General features: G+C 49.4%; 1 protein-coding gene across 2 annotated transcripts in view; it reads left to right on the forward strand.

The window, feature by feature from the left end:
• Positions 1-6,304: 6,304 nt before the first annotated feature.
• Positions 6,305-23,544, forward strand: part of gpn1 (GPN-loop GTPase 1) — a 30,980-nt gene continuing 13,740 nt past the window's right edge. For both annotated transcript variants that reach the window (XM_069930598.1, XM_069930599.1), the window contains exons 1-8: positions 6,305-6,412; positions 9,807-9,900; positions 11,121-11,160; positions 16,735-16,801; positions 17,428-17,465; positions 19,092-19,170; positions 20,215-20,309; positions 21,990-22,035. In XM_069930598.1, the coding sequence (XP_069786699.1) occupies positions 6,332-6,412; positions 9,807-9,900; positions 11,121-11,160; positions 16,735-16,801; positions 17,428-17,465; positions 19,092-19,170; positions 20,215-20,309; positions 21,990-22,035 (540 nt within the window). In that variant the 5' untranslated portion in view covers positions 6,305-6,331. The remainder of the gene's footprint in view (positions 6,413-9,806; positions 9,901-11,120; positions 11,161-16,734; positions 16,802-17,427; positions 17,466-19,091; positions 19,171-20,214; positions 20,310-21,989; positions 22,036-23,544) is intronic.

Consider the following 23,544-nt stretch of genomic DNA (forward strand, 5'->3'; position numbering starts at 1 on the left):
TTTGGGGAGTATTGAGTGGGACAGGATATTTTCAGGTAAGGATGTTAATAAAAAATGGAGGATATTCAAAAAAGAAATTTTGAGGGTACAGAGTAGTTATGTCCCAGTGTGGATCAAAGGAAAGGCTGGAAGTCATAGGGAGGCTTGGTTTTCGAGGAATATTGGAAATTTGGTTAGGAGAAAAAGGGAGGTGTACAAGAGGTATAAAGAGCAGGGAGCTGAGAAGTTGAAGGAGGACTACAAGGAGTGTAGAAGGAATCTTAAGAAAGAAATTAGAAAGGCCAAAAAAAGGCATGAAGAGGCTTTGTCTGACAGAGTAAAAATAAATCCAAAGGGTTTCTATATTTACATTAAAAGTAAAAGATTAGTGAGGGATAAAATTGGACTCCTTGTAGATAGCGAGGGTAGGCTGAGTGAGAAGTCTGAGGAAATGGGGGAAATTTTGAATGATTTCTTTGCCTCGGTATTTCACTAGGGAAAAAAATGTTGAACCAGTTGAAGTAAAGAAAAATAGTGGGGAGGTCATGAAGCATATAAGGATAACCGAGGAGGTAGTGATGGCTGTGTTAAAAAAGATAAAGGTGGATAAATCTCCCGGACCGGACAAAATATTTCCTAGGACACTCAGGGAGGCTAGTGGACAGTTAGTGGGGCCATTAACAGAGATATTTAGGATGTCACTGGCCATGGGGGTGATGCCAAAGGATTGGAGGGTGGCACATGTGGTTCCTCTGTTTAAGAAAGGGTCCAAATGCAAACCTTGGAATTATAGGCTTGTAAGTCTGACGTCTGTGGTGGGTAAGTTGATGGAAATTGTTCTGAGGGATGCTATTTACAAATTTTTGGAGGTACAGGGATTGATAGGGAGTAATCAGCATGGTTTTGTCAGGGGTAGTTCATGCTTGACAAACCTGATTGAGTTCTTCGAGGGGGTTACAAAAAAGGTTGATGAAGGGAAAGCTGTGGATGTTGTCTATTTGGACTTTAGTAAAGCTTTTGACAAAGTTTCCCACAGGAGGTTAGGAAAAAAGGTGGAGGCATTAGGTATAAATAAAGAGGTAGTGAAATGGATTCAGCAGTGGTTGGATGGGAGGTGTCAGAGAGTAGTGGTAGAAAATTGTTTGTCCAATTGGAGGCTGATGACTAGAGGAGTTTCTCAGGGTTCGGTCCTGGGTCCACTATTATTTGTTATATATATTAACGATCTGGATGTAGGGGTGGAGAATTGGATAAGCAAGTTTGCGGATGATACAAAGATTGGTGGTGTTGTGGTCAGTAAGGAAGATTACCATGGATTAAAAGGTGATTTAGGAAGGCTGGAGGTGTGGGCTGAGAAATGGCTGATGGAATTTAATACAGATAAATGTGAGGTGCTACATTTTGGAAAGGCAAATTTAAATAGGTCAAATACATTGAATGGTAGACAATTGAGGAGTGCAGAGCAACAAAGGGATTTAGGAGTTATGGTAAATAGTACCCTCAAGGCTGATACTCAGGTAGATGGTGTGGTGAAGAAGGCATTTGGAATGTTGGCCTTCATCAATCGGAGTATTGAATTCAAGAGTAGGGAGGTTATGATGAAATTGTACAAGGCATTGGTGAGGCCAAATTTGGAGTACTGTGTACAGTTTTGGTCACCAAGTTATAGGAAAGATATAAACAAAATAGAGAGAGTGCAGAAAAGGTTCACGAGAATGTTGATAGGATTTCAGGGTCTGAGTTACAGGGAAAGGTTGTGCAGACTGAGGCTTTTTTCTCTGGAGCGTAGAAGATTGAGAGGGGACTTGATAGAGGTTTTTAAGATTTTAAAAGGGACAGACAGATAAATGTGGATAGGCTTTTTCAATTAAGAAAGGGGGAGATTCAAACTAGAGGACATGGTTTAAGATTGAAGGAGGAAAATTATAAGGGGAACATGAGGGGAAGTTTCTTTACGCAGAGGGTGGTGGGGATGTGGAATGAGCTTCCGGCAGACGTGGTCGAGGCGGGATCATTGGTTACATTTAAGGAAAGATTTGATCGTTACATCGATAGGAGGGGACTAGAGGGGTATGGACCGGGTGCTGGTCAGTGGGACTAGGAGGGTAGGGATTTGCTACAGCATGGACTAGTAGGGCCGAACTGGCCTGTTCTGTGCCGTAAGTGGTTATATGGTTATATGGAGACCCCAGGTACATCGCATCCACTGTGTTTTGAGGTGGTCCAGAGGACTGAGCGGAGACCCCTGCGACAACGTGTCCGCTGTATGTATTGAGGTGGTCCAGAGGACTGAGCAGAGACCCCAGCGACATCGCGTCCACTGTGTTTCGAGGTGGTCCAGAGGACTGAGTGGAGACCCCAGCGACATCGCCTCCACTGTGTTTTGAGGTGGTCCAGAGGACTGAGCAGAGACCCCAGTGACAACGCGTCCGCTGTATGTTTCGAGGTGGTCCAGAGGACTGAGCGGAGACTCAAGCGACATCACGTCCACTGTGTTTCGAGGTGGTCCAGAGGACTGAGTGGAGACCCCAGCGACATCGCCTCCACTGTGTTTTAAGGTGGTCCAGAGGACTGAACAGAGACCCCAGTGACAACGCGTCCGCTGTATGTTTCGAGGTGGTCCAGAGGACTGAGTAGAGACCGCAGCGACATCGCATCCACTGTGTTTCGAGGTGGTCCAGAGGACTGAGTGGAGACACCAGCGACAACGCGTCCGCTGTATGTTTTGAGGTGGTCCAGAGGACTGAGCAGAGACCGCAGCGACATCGCCTCCACTGTGTTTTGAGGTGGTCCAGAGGACTGAGCAGAGACCCCAGCGACAACGCGTCCGCTGTATGTTTCGAGGTGGTCCAGAGGACTGAGCGGAGACCCCAACGACATCACGTCCACTGTTTTTCGAGGTGGTCCAGAGGACTGAGCAGAGACCCCAGCGATATTGCATCCACTGTGTTTCGAGGTGGTCCAGAGGACTGAGCGGAGACCCCAGCGACAATTCATCCGCTGTACGTTTCGAGGTGGTCCAGAGGACTGAGCGGAGACTCCAGCGATAACGCGTCCGCTGTATGTTTCGAAGTGGGCCAGAGGACTGAGCAGAGACCCCAGCGACATCGCGTCCACTGTGTTTCGAGGTGGTCCAGAGGTGTGAGCAGAGACCCCAGCGACATCGCGTCCACTGTGTTTCGAGGTGGTCCAGAGGACTGAGTGTAGACCCCAGCGACATTGCGTCCACTGTGTTTCGATGTGGTCCAGAGGACTGAGTGGAGACCCCAGTGACAACGCGTCCGCTGTACGTTTCAAGTTGGTCCAGAGGACTTAGCGGAGACCCCAGTGACATCGCGTCCATTGTGTTTCGAGGTGGTCCAGAGGTGTGAGCAGAGACCCCAGCGACATCGCGTCCACTGTGTTTCGAGGTGGTCCAGAGGACTGAGTGGAGACCCCAGTGACAACGCGTCCGCTGTACGTTTCGAGGTGGTCCAGAGGACTTAGCGGAGACCCCAGCGACATTGCGTCCACTGTGTTTCGAGGTGGTCCAGAGGACTGAGTGGAGACCCCAGTGACAACGCGTCCGCTGTACGTTTCGAGGTGGTCCAGAGGACTTAGCGGAGACCCCAGCGACATCGCGTCCACTGTGTTTCGAGGTGGTCCAGAGGTGTGAGCAGAGACCCCAGCGACATCGCGTCCACTGTGTTTCGAGGTGGTCCAGAGGACTGAGTGGAGACCCCAGCGACATTGCGTCCACTGTGTTTCGAGGTGGTCCAGAGGACTTAGCGGAGACCCCAGCGACATCGCGTCCACTGTGTTTCGAGGTGGTCCAGAGGTGTGAGCAGAGACCCCAGCGACATCGCGTCCACTGTGTTTCGAGGTGGTCCAGAGGACTGAGTGGAGACCCCAGTGACAACGCGTCCGCTGTACGTTTCGAGGTGGTCCAGAGGAGTGAGCGGAGACCCCAGCGACATCGCGTCCACTGTGTTTCTAGGTGGTCCAGAGGACTGAGTGGAGACCCCAGTGACAACGCGTCCGCTGTACGTTTCGAGGTGGTCCAGAGGACTGAGTGGAGACCCCAGTGACAACGCGTCCGCTGTACGTTTCGAGGTGGTCCAGAGGAGTGAGTGGAGACCCCAGTGACAATGCGTCCGCTGTACGTTTCGAGGTGGTCCAGAGGAGTGAGTGGAGACCCCAGCGACATCGCGTCCACTGTGTTTCGAGGTGGTCCAGAGGAGTGAGTGGAGACCCCAGCGACATCGCCTCCACTGTGTTTCGAGGTGGTCCAGAGGTCTGAGCGGAGATCCCAGCGACATTGCGTCCACTGTGTTTCGAGGTGGTCCAGAGGACTGAGTGGAGACCCCAGTGACAACGCGTCCGCTGTACGTTTCGAGGTGGTCCAGAGGACTGAGTGGAGACCCCAGTGACAACGCGTCCGCTGTACGTTTCGAGGTGGTCCAGAGGAGTGAGTGGAGACCCCAGTGACAACGCGTCCGCTGTACGTTTCGAGGTGGTCCAGAGGAGTGAGTGGAGACCCCAGCGACATCGCGTCCACTGTGTTTCGAGGTGGTCCAGAGGAGTGAGTGGAGACCCCAGCGACATCGCGTCCACTGTGTTTCGAGGTGGTCCAGAGGAGTGAGTGGAGACCCCAGCGACATCGCCTCCACTGTGTTTCGAGGTGGTCCAGAGGTCTGAGCGGAGATCCCAGCGACATTGCGTCCACTGTGTTTCGAGGTGGTCCAGAGGACTGAGTGGAGACCCCAGTGACAACGCGTCCGCTGTACGTTTCGAGGTGGTCCAGAGGACTGAGTGGAGACCCCAGTGACAACGCGTCCGCTGTACGTTTCGAGGTGGTCCAGAGGACTGAGCGGAGACTCCAGCGATAACGCGTCCGCTGTATGTTTCGAAGTGGGCCAGAGGACTGAGCAGAGACCCCAGCGACATCGCGTCCACTGTGTTTCGAGGTGGTCCAGAGGTGTGAGCAGAGACCCCAGCGACATCGCGACCACTGTGTTTCGAGGTGGTCCAGAGGACTGAGTGTAGACCCCAGCGACATTGCGTCCACTGTGTTTCGATGTGGTCCAGAGGACTGAGTGGAGACCCCAGTGACAACGCGTCCGCTGTACGTTTCAAGTTGGTCCAGAGGACTTAGCGGAGACCCCAGCGACATCGCGTCCACTGTGTTTCGAGGTGGTCCAGAGGTGTGAGCAGAGACCCCAGCGACATCGCGTCCACTGTGTTTCGAGGTGGTCCAGAGGACTGAGTGGAGACCCCAGTGACAACGCGTCCGCTGTACGTTTCGAGGTGGTCCAGAGGACTTAGCGGAGACCCCAGCGACATTGCGTCCACTGTGTTTCGAGGTGGTCCAGAGGACTGAGTGGAGACCCCAGTGACAACGCGTCCGCTGTACGTTTCGAGGTGGTCCAGAGGACTGAGTGGAGACCCCAGTGACAACGCGTCTGCTGTACGTTTCGAGGTGGTCCAGAGGAGTGAGTGGAGACCCCAGCGACATCGCGTCCACTGTGTTTCGAGGTGGTCCAGAGGTGTGAGCAGAGACCCCAGCGACATCGCGTCCACTGTGTTTCGAGGTGGTCCAGAGGAGTGAGTGGAGACCCCAGCGACATCGCCTCCACTGTGTTTCGAGGTGGTCCAGAGGACTGAGCGGAGATCCCAGCGACATTGCGTCCACTGTGTTTCGAGGTGGTCCAGAGGAGTGAGTGGAGACCCCAGCGACATCGCCTCCACTGTGTTTCGAGGTGGTCCAGAGGACTGAGTGGAGACCCCAGCGACATCGCCTCCACTGTGTTTCGAGGTGGTCCAGAGGACTGAGCAGAGACCCCAGCGACATCGTGTCTGCTCAGTCCAGATCTTTGCTTCTGTCCATGTTGATTGTGGCGGTGACCAGCCCTTCGATGCATTTCCTCACCGTGGAAGATGGTGCTACTGGGCCTAGTCATTGAGGCAGCTCACACTGCCGGGATGATTGATGCCCCTCTGAAATCTCTTCACGGGTTGTCGTCTTTGAAGGGCTCAGGCCTGCATCCTTGATTCCCTAACAGCACTCCCTCTCACTCTCCCTCCCCAGGCCATTCGACCCTCTCGGGGAGACGGCTGTGGACTCGAGGTGCCGTCTCCGACCCCGGAATCGGGCTCCGCGTTCCGCAGTACGTTGGCTAGTTCAGGGTGTGCGGGCCGAGCGGCCGGCTCCTCCTCACGCGGCCACCTGCTCCATGACGTCACGCCCAGGGCCACGCCTGCCTCGTTCGCATGGCTCGCAATGCGCAGTGACGTCATGGTGGGGGAAGCACGGCGAATCGTCAGTGACGCGAGCGCTGCGCCATGACATCACCTTTCCACGTCCTGCGCGGCAATGGCGGCGGCGGGAGCTGGTGGCCCTGTGTGCCTGGTCGTGCTGGGCATGGCGGGCTCGGGGAAAACCGCGCTGGTGCAGGTGGGTGGGGACTGGGTGACGCGGCTCGCGGCCCGCAGGGGCGGCCCGGCCCGGCCCGCTCACGGTATCGGGGGTTGGGGCCCCGCTCACGGGTGACCGACCTGGGGAGGGGCATCGGCAGATCATTCCCAGCCCCCCCTCCCCGGGGCCCTGGCTCCCCCGTCCCGACGGGGACTCGTCGTCGCAGGGACCCCCTGGGGTTCCCCCTCTTCCCCAGGGCCCCGCCATCTCCCCGCAGACATGCCCCCGCGGACCCCGCCCACTCCCCCCCCCACCCCCGCCCACTCCCCCCCCTCTCCCCCCCACCCCCGCCCACTCCCCCCCACCTCCCCCCTCTCTCTCCCCCCCACCCCCACCCACTCCCCCCCCTCTCTCCCCCCCCCACCCCCACCCACTCCCCCCCCTCTCTCCCCCCCACCCCCGCCCACTCCCCCCCCTCTCCCCCCCCCCACCCCCGCCCACTCCCCCCCACCCCCGCCCACTCCCCCCCACCCCCGCCCACTCCCCCCCACCCCCGCCCACTCCCCCCCCTCTCCCCCCCCACCCCCGCCCACTCCCCCCCACCTCCCCCCTCTCTCCCCCCCACCCCCACCCACTCCCCCCCCTCTCTCCCCCCCACCCCCGCCCACTCCCCCCCCTCTCCCCCCCCCACCCCCGCCCACTCCCCCCCACCCCCGCCCACTCCCCCCCACCCCCGCCCACTCCCCCCCCTCTCCCCCCCCCACCCCACCCCCCCACCCCCATTGCTCTGACCAGCTCCATGAGCAGCTCGGTTCGCCTGGTGATCAGCGCAGCGCCATTGATCGGTGCCTGGGTTCGAATCCGCTCCAACTCCAAGGAGTTTGGACGTGGATTTTCCCCGGGGCTCCGGTTTCCTCCCACCTTGACTGACCCTAACCCTAATGGGGTGGCCCAGACTCATGGGCCCAAATGCGCCTGGGTTCTCCAGCTTGTCAAAGCTGAAGGGTGGTGGTGGACGAGCTTCTACTGCTACCTCATGGCGTAGGTGTCAAACAGTCCCTGACATCCAAGACCAGTCCTGGCACAGTCACGGTTCTCACTGACAGGAGAAGGGGCAAAGGCGCCTGGTGCCTTCAAACCAGTCGCTCTGAGCAGATGGGGCTGGTTAACCACAGATGGTAACTCATCTGGGAAAGGGAAAACTCTTCAATTCAAACCTCCACTGCCATGTGGCTCAACCCACTCATGGGATAGGCTTTGGGAGTAAACCCCGAGGAATAATCGAGAGTCCCAAAGGTGGCTGACTGCTCGATCCAGCACCGGCTCGGCAACTCCTGTGACGCTGCTGGCACCAAACTGTATCGTCTTGCGTCGTTCTTTTGGACCTGTCATTAGTATAGTGTGGGGGAGTCCCACTGTATGGGCCTCAGATGGATCTCCATATCATCTGTGTCCTGGCTTGTGCCCTGGAGAGGCCACTCCACAGTGATGACCAGAGACAACAGTACCCATGTGGACCATGATTGACAGATGCCAAGTATCCAGCTGCAACAAAAATAAATTTGAGTGCAACTGTCCATTGTACAGTGTGTCTCATGTTGACAGGCCTGGACAGAGTAGATATGGCAAAGTTTATTTCCTGTGGTAGGTGACTCTAGGACAAGGAGGCACAACTTCAGGATGTGGAGGAATTTTGCCAGAGGGTGGTGAACCTCTGGAATTTGCTGCCACAGGAGGCTGTGGAGGCCAGGTCATTGGGTGTATTTAAGGCAGAGGTTGATAGATATTTGAAGAGTCAGGGTGTTAAAGGTTATGGCGAGAAGAGTGGGAGAATGGATCAGCTCGTGATGGAATGGCGGGATTGACTTGTTGGACCAAATTGTCTACTTTTGCACTGGGAGCTTGTGGTTTAATATTCAGAATTATCTTTGTACAAATAAAGTGACTTTGCATGATTGCCAACAATCCTTTTCTGATATTTGAACACAATGACATTGAGCCTGCTTTGCCATTCTGTGTGATCATGGCAGATCTGATGATAGGTTCATCCACTTGCCTGCCTTGAAGATTACAAGACTTCATGTTGTCAGGTTCTCTTTCTCCCACTGATACTGTTTGACTCAGAGTTCTCAGGCAGGTTCTTTTTTTTTAAGAGGACAGTGGTGTGGTTTGAAAGTTTGTGGATGAAACTAAATTGATGGTGTAGCAGGCAGTGATTGTCGTTTTCTGAGATTGTACGAGAACCATGATGGCCCACCCATGGAAGTGAATTCTGTTAAGTGTGAGGTGTCACAAGTTGGTTGGTTAAATCAGAGGAGGACTTTTATAGTGAATGGTGGTGCCCTGGAGAGTATCATGGAGCAGAGACCCAAGAGTACAGTAGCATAGTTACATGGCAACAGCAATCTAGTTCTGGATGTATCACGTGTGGATGTGTTTAATACTGTGGATATATCACACGTGGACGAGTTTATTCCTGGAGATGTATCACATGTGGACTGTTTAATACTGGGGATGTACACATGTGGACTGTTTAATACTGGGAATGTATCACGTGTGGATGTGTTTATTCCTGGGGAATATATCGCACGTGGACGTGTTTGATCCGTGTTTGTTCCAGCCAATATTGGTAAGTGGGGATTGGGTGTTGGTAGAGGTCGGACAATGAGAATAATAGTGCTTGTGGAAAAAGATGTTAGGCCTGCAGACAAGAGACAAAAATAGAAAAAGGTTGACTACAGTAGGAATAATCTTCTGAGTTGTCTATTTCAATGCAGATGAACTTTCAGCAAGGATCAACATATGTAGGTTTATGACATGGCAGTCGTGAGACTAGTTGCATGTGTGGCAGGGCTTTGACTATTGGTGTTCCCTCAGGGGTCGGTGCTGGGACCATTGTATCGCACGTGGATGTGTTTATTCCTGGGAATGTATCGCACGTGGACGTGTTTGATCCCGGGGATGTGTCGCGTGAGGACGTGTTTGATCCCGGTGCTAATGCTAATTTTTTTTGAGTTTCACATTCAATCAAGATTTATAGTTGTCATGAGGATTTATATGAAATTGGCAATAAAATTATTCTTGCCATTTTCTTTTATCACATTGTTAATTCTCCAGATTGGAACATGGTCATGAAGCTGTGGAAGGTGAAGTGCTGAGGATGTGGGAAGGAACATGGTGGTTGCTGGGCCAAGAGGTGAAGGAAGGTGCGATTAGCTGGGGATCAATGAGATATGGAGGTCACAGAAGGGAGCGATCCAGTGTTGAAGGAAGCTCTTAATAGTTTGGTTGTGATTAGAAAAGATGTGTGGGTAGGAAGAGGGCAAGAAGTAAGGAATGAAGTGGAGGGGATGTTGAGGCCTAGGGTGGTGGATGGGCAATGTAGACTGAGATGAGAACAATTTTGAATTTTCTTCTCTCTTTTGTTCTTCAGAGACTGAATGGTCACCTGCACACCAAAGGATTGCCTCCTTACCTGATCAACCTGGATCCTGCAGTGCATGAGATTCCTGTTCCAGCCAATATTGGTAAGTGGGGATTGGGTGTTGGTAGAGGTCGGACAATGAGAATAATAGTGCTTGTGGAAAAAGATGTTAGGCCTGCAGACAAGAGACAAAAATAGAAAAAGGTTGACTACAGTAGGAATAATCTTCTGAGTTGTCTATTTCAATGCAGATGAACTTTCAGCAAGGATCAACATATGTAGGTTTATGACATGGCAGTCGTGAGACTTGTTGCATGTGTGGCAGGGCTTTGACTATTGGTGTTCCCTCAGGGGTCGGCGCTGGGACCATTGTTGTTTGTCATCTATATCAATGATCTGGATGATAATGTGGTAAATTGGATCAGCAAGTTTGCAGATGACACTAAGATCGGAGACGTTGTGGACAGTGAGGAAGGTTTTCAAAACTTGCAGAGGGATCTGGACCAGCTGGAATAATGGGCTGAGAAATGGCCGATGGAATTTAATACAGACAAATGTGAGGTGTTGCATTTTGGAAGGACAAACCAAGAAAGGATGTACATGGTAAATGGTCGGGCACTGAGGAGTGGGGTAGAACAGAGGGATCTGGGAATACAGATACAGAATTTCCTGAATGTGATGTCACAGGTGGATAGGGTTGTAAAGAGAGCTTTTGGCACATTGACCTTCATAAATCCAAGTATTGAGTACAGGAGCTGGGATATTATGTAAATTTGTATAAGACATTGGTGAAGACAAATTTGGAGAATTGTGTGCAGCTATGGTCACTGAACTACAGGAAAGATATCAATAAGATTGAAAGAATGCAGAGAAGATTTACTAGGATGTTGGCTGGGACTTGAAGAGCTGAGTTACAGGGAAAGGTGTAGAAGAATGGAGGCATATTTAATAGAGTTATGAGGGGTATAGATATGGTAAATGCAAGTATTCTTTTTGTACTGAGGTTAGGTGAGTCAGGAACTGGAGGACATGGGTTAAGGGTGAAAGGTGAAATGTTTTCTTCACAGGGTGGTGAGAGTGGATAAAGCTTCCAGCGGAGTTGTCTGATGTGGGTTTGATTTGACATTAAGGAGAGATTGGATAGGTACATGGATGGGAGGACTATCGTTTGGGTGCAGGTCAATGGGACTAGGTGGAGTGAATGATTTGGCACAGACTAGATGGGCCAATGGACTTGTCTCTGAATTCTATGGTTCTAATGTCTGGCCAGCAGTGTGTGGATAGGTGGATGTGAGCTGCAGTGTGACAGAACTTGTTTTTCAGATATTCGGGACACAGTGAACTACAGAGAAGTGATGAAGCAATATCCTTTTTTCCACAGAGATGGATGGGTGTGTGCACACTATCAACAAGTGTGAGCAAGCTAGTGTGTTGGTGCAAATCTAACTCCTCCCCTGGCAGTGGGTTCCAGTATCTCTTACTCTGCTTTTGACAAAAAAAGATATTTGCCTTAAATCTCCTTTTAAACTTTCTTCCTCTCATTTACCCTTCTTGTCAGTGCCTGTCACCTCTCCCCTTGGAGCTCAGGAGCTGCAGTGAAGACAAACTCAAGTTTGTCCATCCTCTTACAGCTCATCACCTCAAATCCAGGCAACATCCCTCCTGTCCCCTTTCCAATGCTTCTCCCCAACCTCCTTTCTGTACAGCACACAGTATTCCAGGTGCTGTTTGTAGCTGCCACATGACTTCCTGTCATACTCAGTGCATTGCCCAGTGAAGGCAGCTATAGCATAAGGCTTCTTTACCAGCTTATTAACTTGAGTGGCCACTTTCAAGGATCAGGTGGACCTGAAACTTCTGATCCCTCAGCACATCAATGCTCTTTACCGTGCTGCCGCGGTAAAGTGAACTGTATTCATTTCCCTGATAACTGACCTTGTCAGTGGCCGGAAGACTGCTGGAGAGGGTTGTAAAGGACGCGGTCTACTGGTATTTGACTGATCGGAGACATTCAGCATGACGGTGTATGTGGCAGGTTCATAAACTGATGGCCTTGGAGTGGAATTCAGCCCGTCGAGTCTGCCCCACCATTCCATCATAGCTGATTTACTATCCTTTACAGCCCCATTCTCTGGCCTTCTCCCTGTAACCTCTGATTCCCTTCCTGAACAAGAACATACCTACCTCCACCTTAAATATCCCCAGTGGCTTGGCCTCCACAGATGTGCACGGTGAGGAATTCCGCTCACCTTTGTGGGGGATGTTACCAAAAAGTGTGAGCAGTGATCTTAATGCCATCTGCTTGGAGAGTGCCCAGAAGGGATATAAGGTGTTCGTTGACTCTGCAGCTAGCCTCAGTTGGGCAGTAATGGTGCAGTGGAGAGAGGGGCTTACAACAGCATGTTGGCAAGGTGGGCTAAGGAGAGGCAAATGGAACGTAACACTGAAAAGTGTTACACTGAAAAGGTTTTGTACTTCAAACTTTGTGAAGGCTCCATCAACTCTCGCCTATCAGCCAGTCTTGACTTGCTTCAATTTGCCTGACAGACCTATGGCAGAAGCCATCTCCCTAACTCGCCACTTGTCTCTGGAGGTTACGCTTGGCTGTTCTGCCTTCAATATCATAGACCCTTGCACATTTATTTCGAAACTTCAGGATTGAGGCCTTCGTGTCCTTCTCTTCAACGGGATGTTTGGGGTCCTGTCTAGCAGACAGCGGTCAGTGTAGATGGGTAACAACACCTCCATGATCACACTGAACATTTCTCAATGTTCCTCTCCACCCATAGCTGTTTCAACTTCACAGACAACACCACTGTAGCATGCTGGGTATCACGACAAGACAGAATCCAGGAAAGGGGCTGAAAGTCTACTGGCAAGGGACCAAGATAACCTCTCTCAGCATCTACTTCCTTCACTTCCCTGCTGCTCTGGTTGCCCCCCACCCCGTCGTTTTTAAATATTCCTGAGTATCACCAGTGAAACTCTCCATTGGGATATTGTTGCCCCTCCGGTTCAGGTGTAATCTGCCTCGGTTCAGGTCCCACCTGAAAGTGAGCCCAATGATCCATCTATCTGAATCCCACCTTCCTGCACCAGATCCCTAGCCATTCATTGAACTGGGCTGTCTTCTTATATCTTTCTCACAAGCCCAAGACACTGGTGATAATCCTGAGATGACAACCCTGGAAGACCTGCATTTTACCATGCTACCTCTGAACTCCTTCTTCAGGACCACATTTCTCTTCCTACCCATATCATTAATACCAATGTGGACGCAACCTTCAACAGTTCTCCCTCCCTTCTCAGAATGTCCTCTGGTCTTTTATGATCTGAATTCATTTAAAAAAAATTTGAGACATACTGCCTGATAACAGGGCTTTCCGACCCACAAGCCCATGCCACCCAATTAACGCACAACCCCGGAATGGTTTTGAATGGTGGGAGGAATGTACAAACCTACAGACCGCACGGGATTCGAACCCTAATTGCTGCCGCTGTAGTGGCATTGAACTAACCACTACGCCAACTGCTTGTTACCTTGGTCTCTTTACCAATGCCTCCCGAGTTGCTCAGAGTTCCTGGAGCTTTCTCTTTTTATATCAGGGCAAGATTTCCACGTGGCAGCTGAAGGATTTCGAGGAAGTTTGCTGATGGGTTGCTCCTCGTGGCAAAGGTTCTGGATAGACATTTGCAGGAGGGATTGGTTGTCAGGAGCAGAGGGTCTGCATGAGGTGGTAGAGTCTATCCACTTGGACTAGTATGTGCAGACAACCCGACGGAACGAGGTCAGGGTTGGCAATTGATGTTTCTCTTGGTTGGAAGTTGATGATGATGTCATTGTACCAGTAAATCAGCCAATGAAATACAACCAGCATCGACTGAAGTAAATAAAACGTGTGGAATGAAAACCAACAGCAACACTGTTCTACCACAAACTGTTACAAGGTACTGATTTTACAGTGCGAGTCCAGACCCACTCAGTACTATGATTCCGTGTTCATTAAAAAACGAGCTCTTCCTGAGCCGACTGGTGCGTGATTGAATGCTCCCATAGTGTCTGACCGATGGGAGAAGAGTGAATAGTCTGTGATTCAGGTGTGTTGCGTCTTTACTGTTTCTCACCCTGCCCAGACATCATTCCATATAGATGTTTTTGATGGTAGGCAGTTGGATTCCAGCAATCTGTTTTCACTGCCCGCTGGAGTGCCTTGCAATTGTGTGCAATACAATTCCCGACCCACATGGAAATATCATATGTCAGCACGCTCTCAATTGTGCATCTGTCGTATCCTGATCCAACAGTATCCTGCGACAGAGGTGAATCTTCCTCATGCTCTTCAAAAAAATAAAGACGTTGTTGTGCCTATTTAATCAGAATTAAAGAATTCAAGGACCAAGAGAGATCTCCAGAGATATGGATTCCAAGGAATTTAAAGCTCGGTCAACGCTCCATTATCACTCCGATGATATAAATCAGAAAGTAAATGTGGCTTCCAGCACACATGAAGTCCACAATGATCTTCTGAGTGTTGAGTGTCAAGTTGTTATTGGCACACAACAAGGCCGGGTGCTGAACCTCATCCCTATAGGCGGTTGCATTGTCCCCTTTAATCAGACCAACCACCGTGGTGTCATCTACGAACGATTATTAAATTTGTACTATACGTAGGGATGAACACACAACCCTGGGGCATGCCAGTATTCAAGGTAAGAATGGAAGAGAAAATATTGTCCAGTTTAACAGATTGAGATCTGTTAGGATGTCCAAAATCCAATTACAATCTGCCATGCAGATGAAATTTGGTTATAAGCTTAGAGGTGACCACAGTGTTGAAAGCCGAGCTGTAGTTAATGAGTAGCATTCTAGCACAACTGTGTCTGTTTCAGAGGGTACGCGGTGACAGCCATGATTTGGGAGCCATGTTGTTGTATAAAAAGGGGTGATGAGGCAGCATACAACATTCGCCTAACAGCGAATAAAGTAGACAAATCCCCTGGGCCAGATATGATATTCCGTCGGACCTTGAGGGAGACGTCTTGAAATTGCAGAGGCCCTGACGCATATATTCAAAATGTCCTTGGTTACGGGAGAGGTGCCGGAGAATTGGAGAGCAACTCATGTTGTCCCGCTGTTTAAAAAAGGCTCCAAAAGTAAACTAGGTAACTATAGGCCAGTGAGCCTGACGTCAGTAGTAGGTAAATTATTGGAAGGAGTTCTGAGAGATAGGATACGTAGGTATTTGGACAGCCATGGGCTGATTAAGGACAGTCAGCGTGGCTTTGTGTACGGTAGGTTGTGTTTAACAAATCTTGTAGAGTTTTTGGAGGAAGTTACCAAGAATGTAGATGAAATAAAGGCTGCAAATGTTGACTATGTGGACTTTAGTAAGGCCTTCGACAAGGTCCCACATGGGACGTTAGTTCAGAAGGTTCAGACACTAGGAATCCATAAAGGGGTTGTAAACTGGATTTGAAATTGGTGGAGTGGGAGAAAGCAGTGGTGGTGGGTGGATACTTCTCAGACTGGAGGCCTGTGACTAGTGGTGTGCCTCGGGGATCTGTGTTGGGACCATTGTTTGTTGTCTATTTCAATGATCTGGATGATAACGTGGTGAATTAGATCAGCAAGTTTGCTGATAAGACTAAGATTGGAGGTGTTGTGGACAGTGAGGAAGATTTTCAAAGCTTGTAGAGGGATCTGGACCAACTGGTAGAATGGGCCAGTAAATGGATAATGGAGTTTAATGCAGACAAGTGTGAGGTGTTGCATTTTGGAAGAGCAAATCAAGGAAGGACGTTCATTGTAAATGGTCGGGTACTGAGGAGTGCGGAGGAATAGAGAGACCTGGGGATACAGGTACATTGTTCCCTGAAAGTGGCGTCACAGGTGGACAGGGTTGTAAAGAAAGCTTTTGGCATCTTGGCCTTTATAAATCAAAGTATTGAGTATAGGTGTTAAGATGTTATGTTGAACTTGATTAAGACATTAGAGAGGCCAAATTTGGAGTATGTGTGCAGTTCTGGTCACCTAATGACAGGAAGGATATTAGTAAGAAAGAAAGAGTACAGGGAAGATTTTACTCGGATGTTGCTGGGTCTTCAGGAGTTGAGTTACAGGGAAAGATTAAACAGGTTAGGATTTTATTTCTGGAACGAATAAGAATAAGGGGATATTTGATAGTGGTTTACAAAATTTTGAGGGGTATAGACAGTGAAGATAGTGATACAGCCTGGGACATCACAGGTAAAAACCCTCCCCATCGTCGAGGACATCTCCAGGGAGCACTGCCATTGGAGAGCTGCATTAAAGACCCTCACCACCCAGCACGTGGTCTGTTCTCGCTGCTGCCATCAGGAAAGAGGTATCGGTGCCACAATCCTCGCACCACCAGGTTCAGGAAAAGCTGCACCCCCTTCACCATCAGACTCCTCAACAACAAACTCAACTAGGGACTCATTTAAGGGCTCGTACACTGTATTGTTTGTTTTTTTTCTCCTCTCTATTGCACAGTCAGTTTGTTCTCATTTCTTTATCTGTTTACATGTGTATGTTGTATACAGTTTTTTTCGCACTTCCAATAAGTGGTAATTCTACCTGGGCCACAGGAAAAAAGAATCTCTGGGTTGAATGTGATGTCATGTATGTACCCTGCCAGTAAATCTGAAATATATGTGTTCTGCATCGAGTTCAGTCAGAAGGTATGTGGTGTTGGACGAGATTTGGGAGCCGTGCATTTTGTGTCGTGTTATTTATGCAGCTGGTGTAAAGGTGCTCTGGTCTGGGATGAAGCCATTGTGGGGTTGAGTGAGAGTATGGAGCACGCTTCCACTGTGTTTAAATTTTGGTTTAAATCTCATTCTTCGGACATCAACCTTCAGAGAGAGCCTGCACACTGTGCCCTGACTGAGTTATTTCCTTGACCCAGTGCTTCAGATATGGTCTCGGGCCCAATGGTGGCATTGTTACATCTTTGAACTTGTTTGCTACGCGGTTTGATCAGGTGAGTTTTTGAGTTGAGAGGTAGGGACAGGGAGGGTGAGGAGTGGTGGTATTGGAGATTCTGCTACAAAACCTGTTTGATTTGTTGTGTTTGATCAGTCTTGCATCCTACTCAGGGTTACGCCATTCTCCCCAGAGCTCGGGGTTCTCGCCACCTCCCTCCCCTGCTTCCTCTCCCCCACCCACCCAGTATGGATGGCTTTCTTTGAGGGTGGTGTGGTGTGGGAGGGACCATGGGAGTGTGGATGAATGGTATGGGCTAGACTGTGCTGAGGGTTGGGGTTGAATAGGCCATGGGAATCAGGAGGATTTGGGGAAGGCAGTGGAGGGTGTGGGTTCAGGATTGTGGGAGCATCTGGGCGAGGAGGGTGGAGGTGGACCTGTCAGAGTGGCTGATATGCTGACTTGTGGGGAGGGGGTGTGGTGGGGGATTCAGGACTGGGACCATCTGGGCGGAGGAGGTAAAGGAGGTGGTATCTGTCAGAGGAGCTGGTGTGCGTGACTTACAGCTGAGTGGGTGGTTCAGGATTATGCTGGTGTCTGGCCAGAAAAGGGTGGAGATGGTATCTGTCAGAGCGGCTGGTGTGTGTGACTTACAGCAGTGATGTGTTTACTCCTCTGACATAGGTGATGAAGTTCATTGAGAAAAGGCAGCAGGACTGTCGGTGAGTATCTCATTCCTGTCTTCACTGACTGTGGCTGGGTGGATTCCCCAAATCCTTTTGGACCATGATAAGAATGTAAGAAATAGAACGACCTTCTGCTCTGTCAAATCTGCTCCAGCATTCAATAAGATCGTGGTTGGTCTGACTGTAGATTCAGTTAGACTGACTGCCCGTTACCCATAACTCTTAATTTCCCAACTATGCAAAAATATCTTTGCATTTCTACATTTAATGAGACACCCTCTTCTCTTCCTCAGGCAGAGAATTCCGCAGGTTCACTACTTCTCGGGAGAAGCAGTTTCTCCTCTTTAGTGTTAAATGTACCTCCGAGCCTTCAAGCTTCTTGTTATCTGACTAATGTTTCAACCCACACCCTCCACATCCCTTTCCATCACACCTGTACCTGTGGTACTAGAACGTTGAACTTCGGCTCCTGGATCTCTTTCCACTACATCTCTGCAATGGCTACCACATCCCAGTGTTCTGTCCCTGTCCATGCTCTAAGGTTGTCCATGTTCCCTATCAGACATCTTGTGTAAAATAAACGCACCAAAGTTTACAAGTCTAACCTTGATGCTGTCCTCCCCCCATCCTGTTCTGCTTCAATGCACTTCCTCTGACTTGCTCGCTGTCTTTCATCTGTTTTGTGCCTCTTTCTGCATCTTGCTTCCCTACCCTGTGGCAGACAAGTTTAACCCCTTCTGGGTTACAACCCTGCCACTCCATTCTGTAGCAAGGAAGGAAGGATAAGCCAGACCTTACCAGTACTTACATGAAAGAGGAGTTAGTGTTGAACATTAACAGTCAGCCTGGAATGAAAAGACTGAGACGTCAGGCTGTGAGCTTGTTTAGCACAACTGATTTACTTAGAAGTTTGCGCCGCAGCCTTCAAGACTGTCTTCAGCCTGCCCCTCGCGTTCCGGAACTTGCATCACGCCGACGTAAGCACGCCTATGCTCTTCCAGTCTGGACTAGAAGAGAAGGTCCTGCGATGCCATCTTTGCTGTGGCTGCTGCACTGCCCGTGCATGACAAGCTGGGTCGGTTCACCGCTACATCCATGTACATCGCCACAAGCCCCACCATAGAAGTTCAAGTTTATTATTATCACAATTGTAAAGTTCAACTGGACGAAATGGCGTTTTCTGTCCTCGGTGTAAAAACATGCAAACACGTATATTCACACAGCACACGCATTTACAAGCAATTTGTATGTGGAACACATAAAAATAAATATTGTTTCGTGAATGTGGGAGTCTCAGATGGTCAGTGTGAGCAGTTCCTTTGGTCGCTCAGCAGTGTCACTGCCAGTGAGAAGAAGCTGATCCTCAGCCTGGTGGCGCTGGCTCTGATCCTCCTGCATCTCTTCCCCGATGGGAGTAGCTGAAAGATGCTGTGTTTGAAGTGGAAGGGTCCTCAAGGATTTTGTGTGCCCTCTTCAGACAGCGATCCCAGTAGATCACATCGATGGGGGGGATGGAGGAAGACTCCAGTGATGCCCTCTTCTTGTCCCACAAAAAAAACACAGCACAATTCTGGGTGAAAATGGTGTTGGGACCAGGTTTGTTGAGAGTTCACAGAAACCTCTTACCCTGGCAGGTCAATATCATCTTTTTGTTTTTTCAAGGTATGTTCTGATCGACACTCCAGGACAGATTGAAGTTTTCACCTGGTCAGCATCTGGAACCATCATCACAGAAGCTTTGGTAACCACTAACATGCAATGAAAAGTGTTCCATGACATTCATCAACTCGAGTCTAAATGCATGTACCTGTGTAGCACCTGCCTGGAGTACTTCTGTGGACAGTAGAGAGAGAGAATTTTGTGATACATTCAGCTCTCCTGTCCCTGCCCCCAGGAGTGTTTGATATCTTTCGGGGCCCCTGTTTAACCCGTGTTGTCCCTGGGAGTGTTTGATATCTATGGGGGCGCCTGTTTAACCCTTGCTGTCCCTGACCCCGGTTGTGTTTGATATATATGGGGCCCCTCTTTAACCCTTGCTGTCCCCGGGAATGTTTGATATCTATGGGAGCCCCTATTTAATCCTTGTTGTCCCTGTCCTCGGGAGTGTTTGACATCTATGGGAGCCCCTGTTTAACCCTTGCTGTCCCTGTTTCTGGGAGTGTTTGATATCTATGGGGGCCCCTGTTTAACCCTTGCTGTCTCTGCCCCCGGGAGTGTTTGATATTATCTATGGGGCCCCTGTTTAATCCCTTCTGTCCCTGCCTACAGACTTGCTTTTGGCCTGGAGTGTGCAAAGGGGCAGTGTAGAGTTATTGTGTCTAACCTGTGCCCTGAACTGTGTTACAGGCCATTCCAAAGAGAGCCTTCCTAAGTGTCCAGTTCATTTTGATCCTGTTATTGGAGTAAATCATGGGATAGTATAGAAGCTTTTCTCTAGGTCTCATTCTGTTTCTGCCTTGGGGGTGTGTGACGGGGAATATCAAGGGGACTTTGCCTTGTATATAACCTCGACTATCCCTACCCTGGACAATAGAGAAAGATGAATTGCTCCAACTCTCAGAAAGCATCTGTTGAGGAGTGAATGTTTAATGGGACAGGGTAAGGCCAGCTGGCCTGTGCCCTGTTGTTGTCTGAGTGACAGATCTCATTCCTTGCAGCTTCAGTGGCTGTACTCCCAGTGTAAATTGAGCCTGGGGGGAGAGACTGATTGGCCGTTCTTTTGCTATCTTCCCACAGTGTGTCCGATGATGGCCACCTCTTGCATTGACATGGATTTTCTTTGCAGGCATCCACGTTCTCCACCGTCATCATCTACGTGATGGACACGTCGCGAAGCACAAACCCCATCACTTTCATGTCCAACATGCTGTATGCATGCAGGTATGGCTGCAGGCTTTGCATTGAGCCCGTGCACTTAGACGTTACAGCATCAAAACACACGCTTCAGCCCAACTCACCCTTGCCAACCGAGTGGTCAACCCAAGCCATTCCTGTTTGCCTGTTTTTGTCCCATGTCCCTTAAATCTCCCCTGTGCAGGTACCTGTCTAAATGTCTTCCTAGGCTCCTCACAATAGGCTTATTCAGAAGGTAAATGTGCATGGAAGAGGTGCAATGGGTCTTTCAGCATGTGGTCTGCCTTTCCCAGGCAGTGGGAGATAGAAATGGAGTTCCAAAGCAGAGAAAGTTTGTGTTGTACTTGAATGTGAGCTTTTATTTAGAATCTGAGCTTCAATCAAGGCAGCTGCAGACTTTTGTGCTTTACTTTCACTACCTTCTGAGCTGGAACAGAGCAGCTCCCACACCACGCAGTGCTTCCTCTGCTTTAACCTCAACATGTTCCAGCGCACAAACCTGTTCTGTGCTGACCTCACTTTCTCCAAGGTCCCTCTCTCTGGGGATCACTGAAGGACTGTTGACTATTTGGGGGCCTGCAGTACACTCCCAACAAAGCGATCATGCCTTTGTTCTTCCTCAGCTGCACCCGTTCCTAATGTCATCTCTGACCATTGCCATGACATCCTTTGTAACCAGTAATGCAAAACCCCCTCCCTTTTTCCCCACCTCTGTCTTTCCTGAATCACTTGTACCCTGAAATGTTGAGCTGCCAGACCTGCCCCTTTCGTTGTAATTTAGGAGAATGAGGGGGATCTCATTGTAACATTTTGAATGTTGAAAGGCGTGGATAGAGTAGATGTAGAAAGGTTGTTCCCCACAGTGGGAGAGTCTAGGACAAGAGGGCACAACTTCAGGATTGAAGGACGTCCACTTAGAACAGAGATGTGGAGGAATTTCTTCAGCAAGATGGAGGTCAGTCTGGAATTTGTTGCCACAGGTGATTCTGGAGGCCAGGTGATGGGTGTATTTAAAGCAGAGATTGATAGGTTCTTGATTAGCCAGGGCATTGAAGGTGATGGGGAAAATTCAAGGCAGTGGGGCTGAGTGGGGAAATGGATCAGATCACGATTTAATGGTGGGGCAGACTCGATGTGGTGAATGGCCTATTTCCACTCCTATGTCTTATGGTCTTTGCCAGCTTTCCATGTTGACTACCACATCCCAGTTGCATGTGTTTTTCCATGCCCCAAGTTTGCCATACCTGATGGAATGTAGCTTTAAAATGAGCACAATTTAAACCAACAGCCCTTCCTCACTCCCTGTTTTTCTCCTGACCACTAAGCCTTCTCTCATCACCCTCCATACCAAAATCAGCATCTAACCTCTCACCTGCCTCTGTCCTGCACGGGATCTCATCCATCTCCCCCCCCCACCACCCCCCCCCCCCCACCCCCGCTAGCCCTGTAATTCAGTTTAAACCAACCTGTGGAGCACTGATGCACCTGCCTGCCAGGATGTTGGTCCCTCTCTGGTTCATGTACAGCCTGTCCCATGAACTAGTCACCTCACCCCAGAAGAGATCACAGTGATCTAAAAATCTGAATGCCTGTCCTCTGCACCTGCTCCTCAGCCACAAATTCACCTGGCCTATCTTCTTGTTTCTGAGCTCGTGATACTGGGAGTAATCCTGTGTTGAAATGTGACACCATTTTCTTCTTTTTCAGTATCCTTTACAAGACCAGACTGCCTTTTATTGTTGTCATGAACAAGGTAAGAATTTACTCCAGCAGGCTGTGGCAATCTTGACTGTGCCCCATAAATGAAAGTTTGGCCTTGGCCTTGTGTAGTTTGATGCTGTAGTGAAGTGCCCTCAGACACTTTGTTACACATGCGAGCTCTGGAGGCACCAATCGTATTGTTGTTAAGTCTGATGGAAGTGCATGCCATATATGCCGTTGTATAGGACAATCTAAAACTTAAAAATTTCACCTTAAAATCAGGTTGTTCTAAACACTGGGTCTAAAATTGTTGCCTTGAAGACAAAGTCTCACACTGCCACTATCTTCCTGCATTAAAAATTTCATCTGGCATTTTGTTCCACACCCCCTTCACTCTCTTTGTGAAGAAGTTCCTGCTCACATTCCCCCTAAACTTTTCCCATTTCATTCTTAACCCATATTCTCTGGTTTGTATCTCACCCACCCTCTGGAAAAAATTGTAATTTTAAATACCCCTGTGAAATCTCCCCTCATTCTTCTACGCTCCAGGGAATAAAGTTCTAACCTGTTTAACCTTTCCCTGTAACTCAGTTCCTGAAGTCCAGCCAACATTCTAGTAAATCTTCTCTGCGCTCTTCAATCTTATTGATATCTTTCCTGTAGTTTGGTGACCAAAACTGCACACAATCCTCCAAATTTGGCCTCACCATTGTCTAATACAACTTTACCATCACATCCCAACGCCTGTACTCAATACTCTGATTTATGAAGGCCAATATGCCAAAAACTCTCTTTACAACCCTGTCTACCTGTGACGCCACATTCAGGGAATTATGTATCTGCATTCCCAGATCCCTCTGTTCTACCGCACTCCTCAGTGCCCAACTATTTACTCTTTATGCCCTTTCTTTGTCCTTCCAAGATGCAACACCTCACTCTTGTCGGCCATTTTTCAGCCCATTATTCCAGCCGGTCCAAATCCCTCTGAAACCTTTGAAAAGCTTCTTCACTGTCCACAACGTCTCCAATCTTAGTGTCATCTGCAAACTTGCTGATCCAATTTACCACATTATCATCCAGATCATTGATATAGGTAACAAACAACAATGGTCCCAGCACCAATCCCTGAGGCACACTACTAGTCACAGGCCTCCAGTCTGAGAAGCAATCACCCAGCACTATTCTCTGGCTTCTCCTGTCCAGCCATTGTCAAATCCACTTTTCTACTTCACCATGAATACTGAGCGTATGCACCTTCCTGACTAACCCTCTCTTGTGGGACCTTGTCAAGAGCCTTACTAAAATCCATGTAGTCAACAGAGGAGATTCCCAGGAACTTTCCTAGCAACCTCCTCAAAAAACGACAAGATTGATGAAACATGATCTACCGTGCACATAGCCATGTTGACTAACCCTAATCAGTTCCTGCCTATCCAAATACTTGTATACCTGATCCCAAAGAACACCTTCCAATAATTTACCTACTACTGTTGTCAGGCTTACATGCCCGTAATTTTCAGGGTTACTTTTGGAGTCTTTTTTAAACATTAGCATATTCTCA

This window comes from Narcine bancroftii, chromosome 4 (assembly GCF_036971445.1).
Source record: "Narcine bancroftii isolate sNarBan1 chromosome 4, sNarBan1.hap1, whole genome shotgun sequence".
NCBI lineage: Eukaryota > Metazoa > Chordata > Chondrichthyes > Torpediniformes > Narcinidae > Narcine > Narcine bancroftii.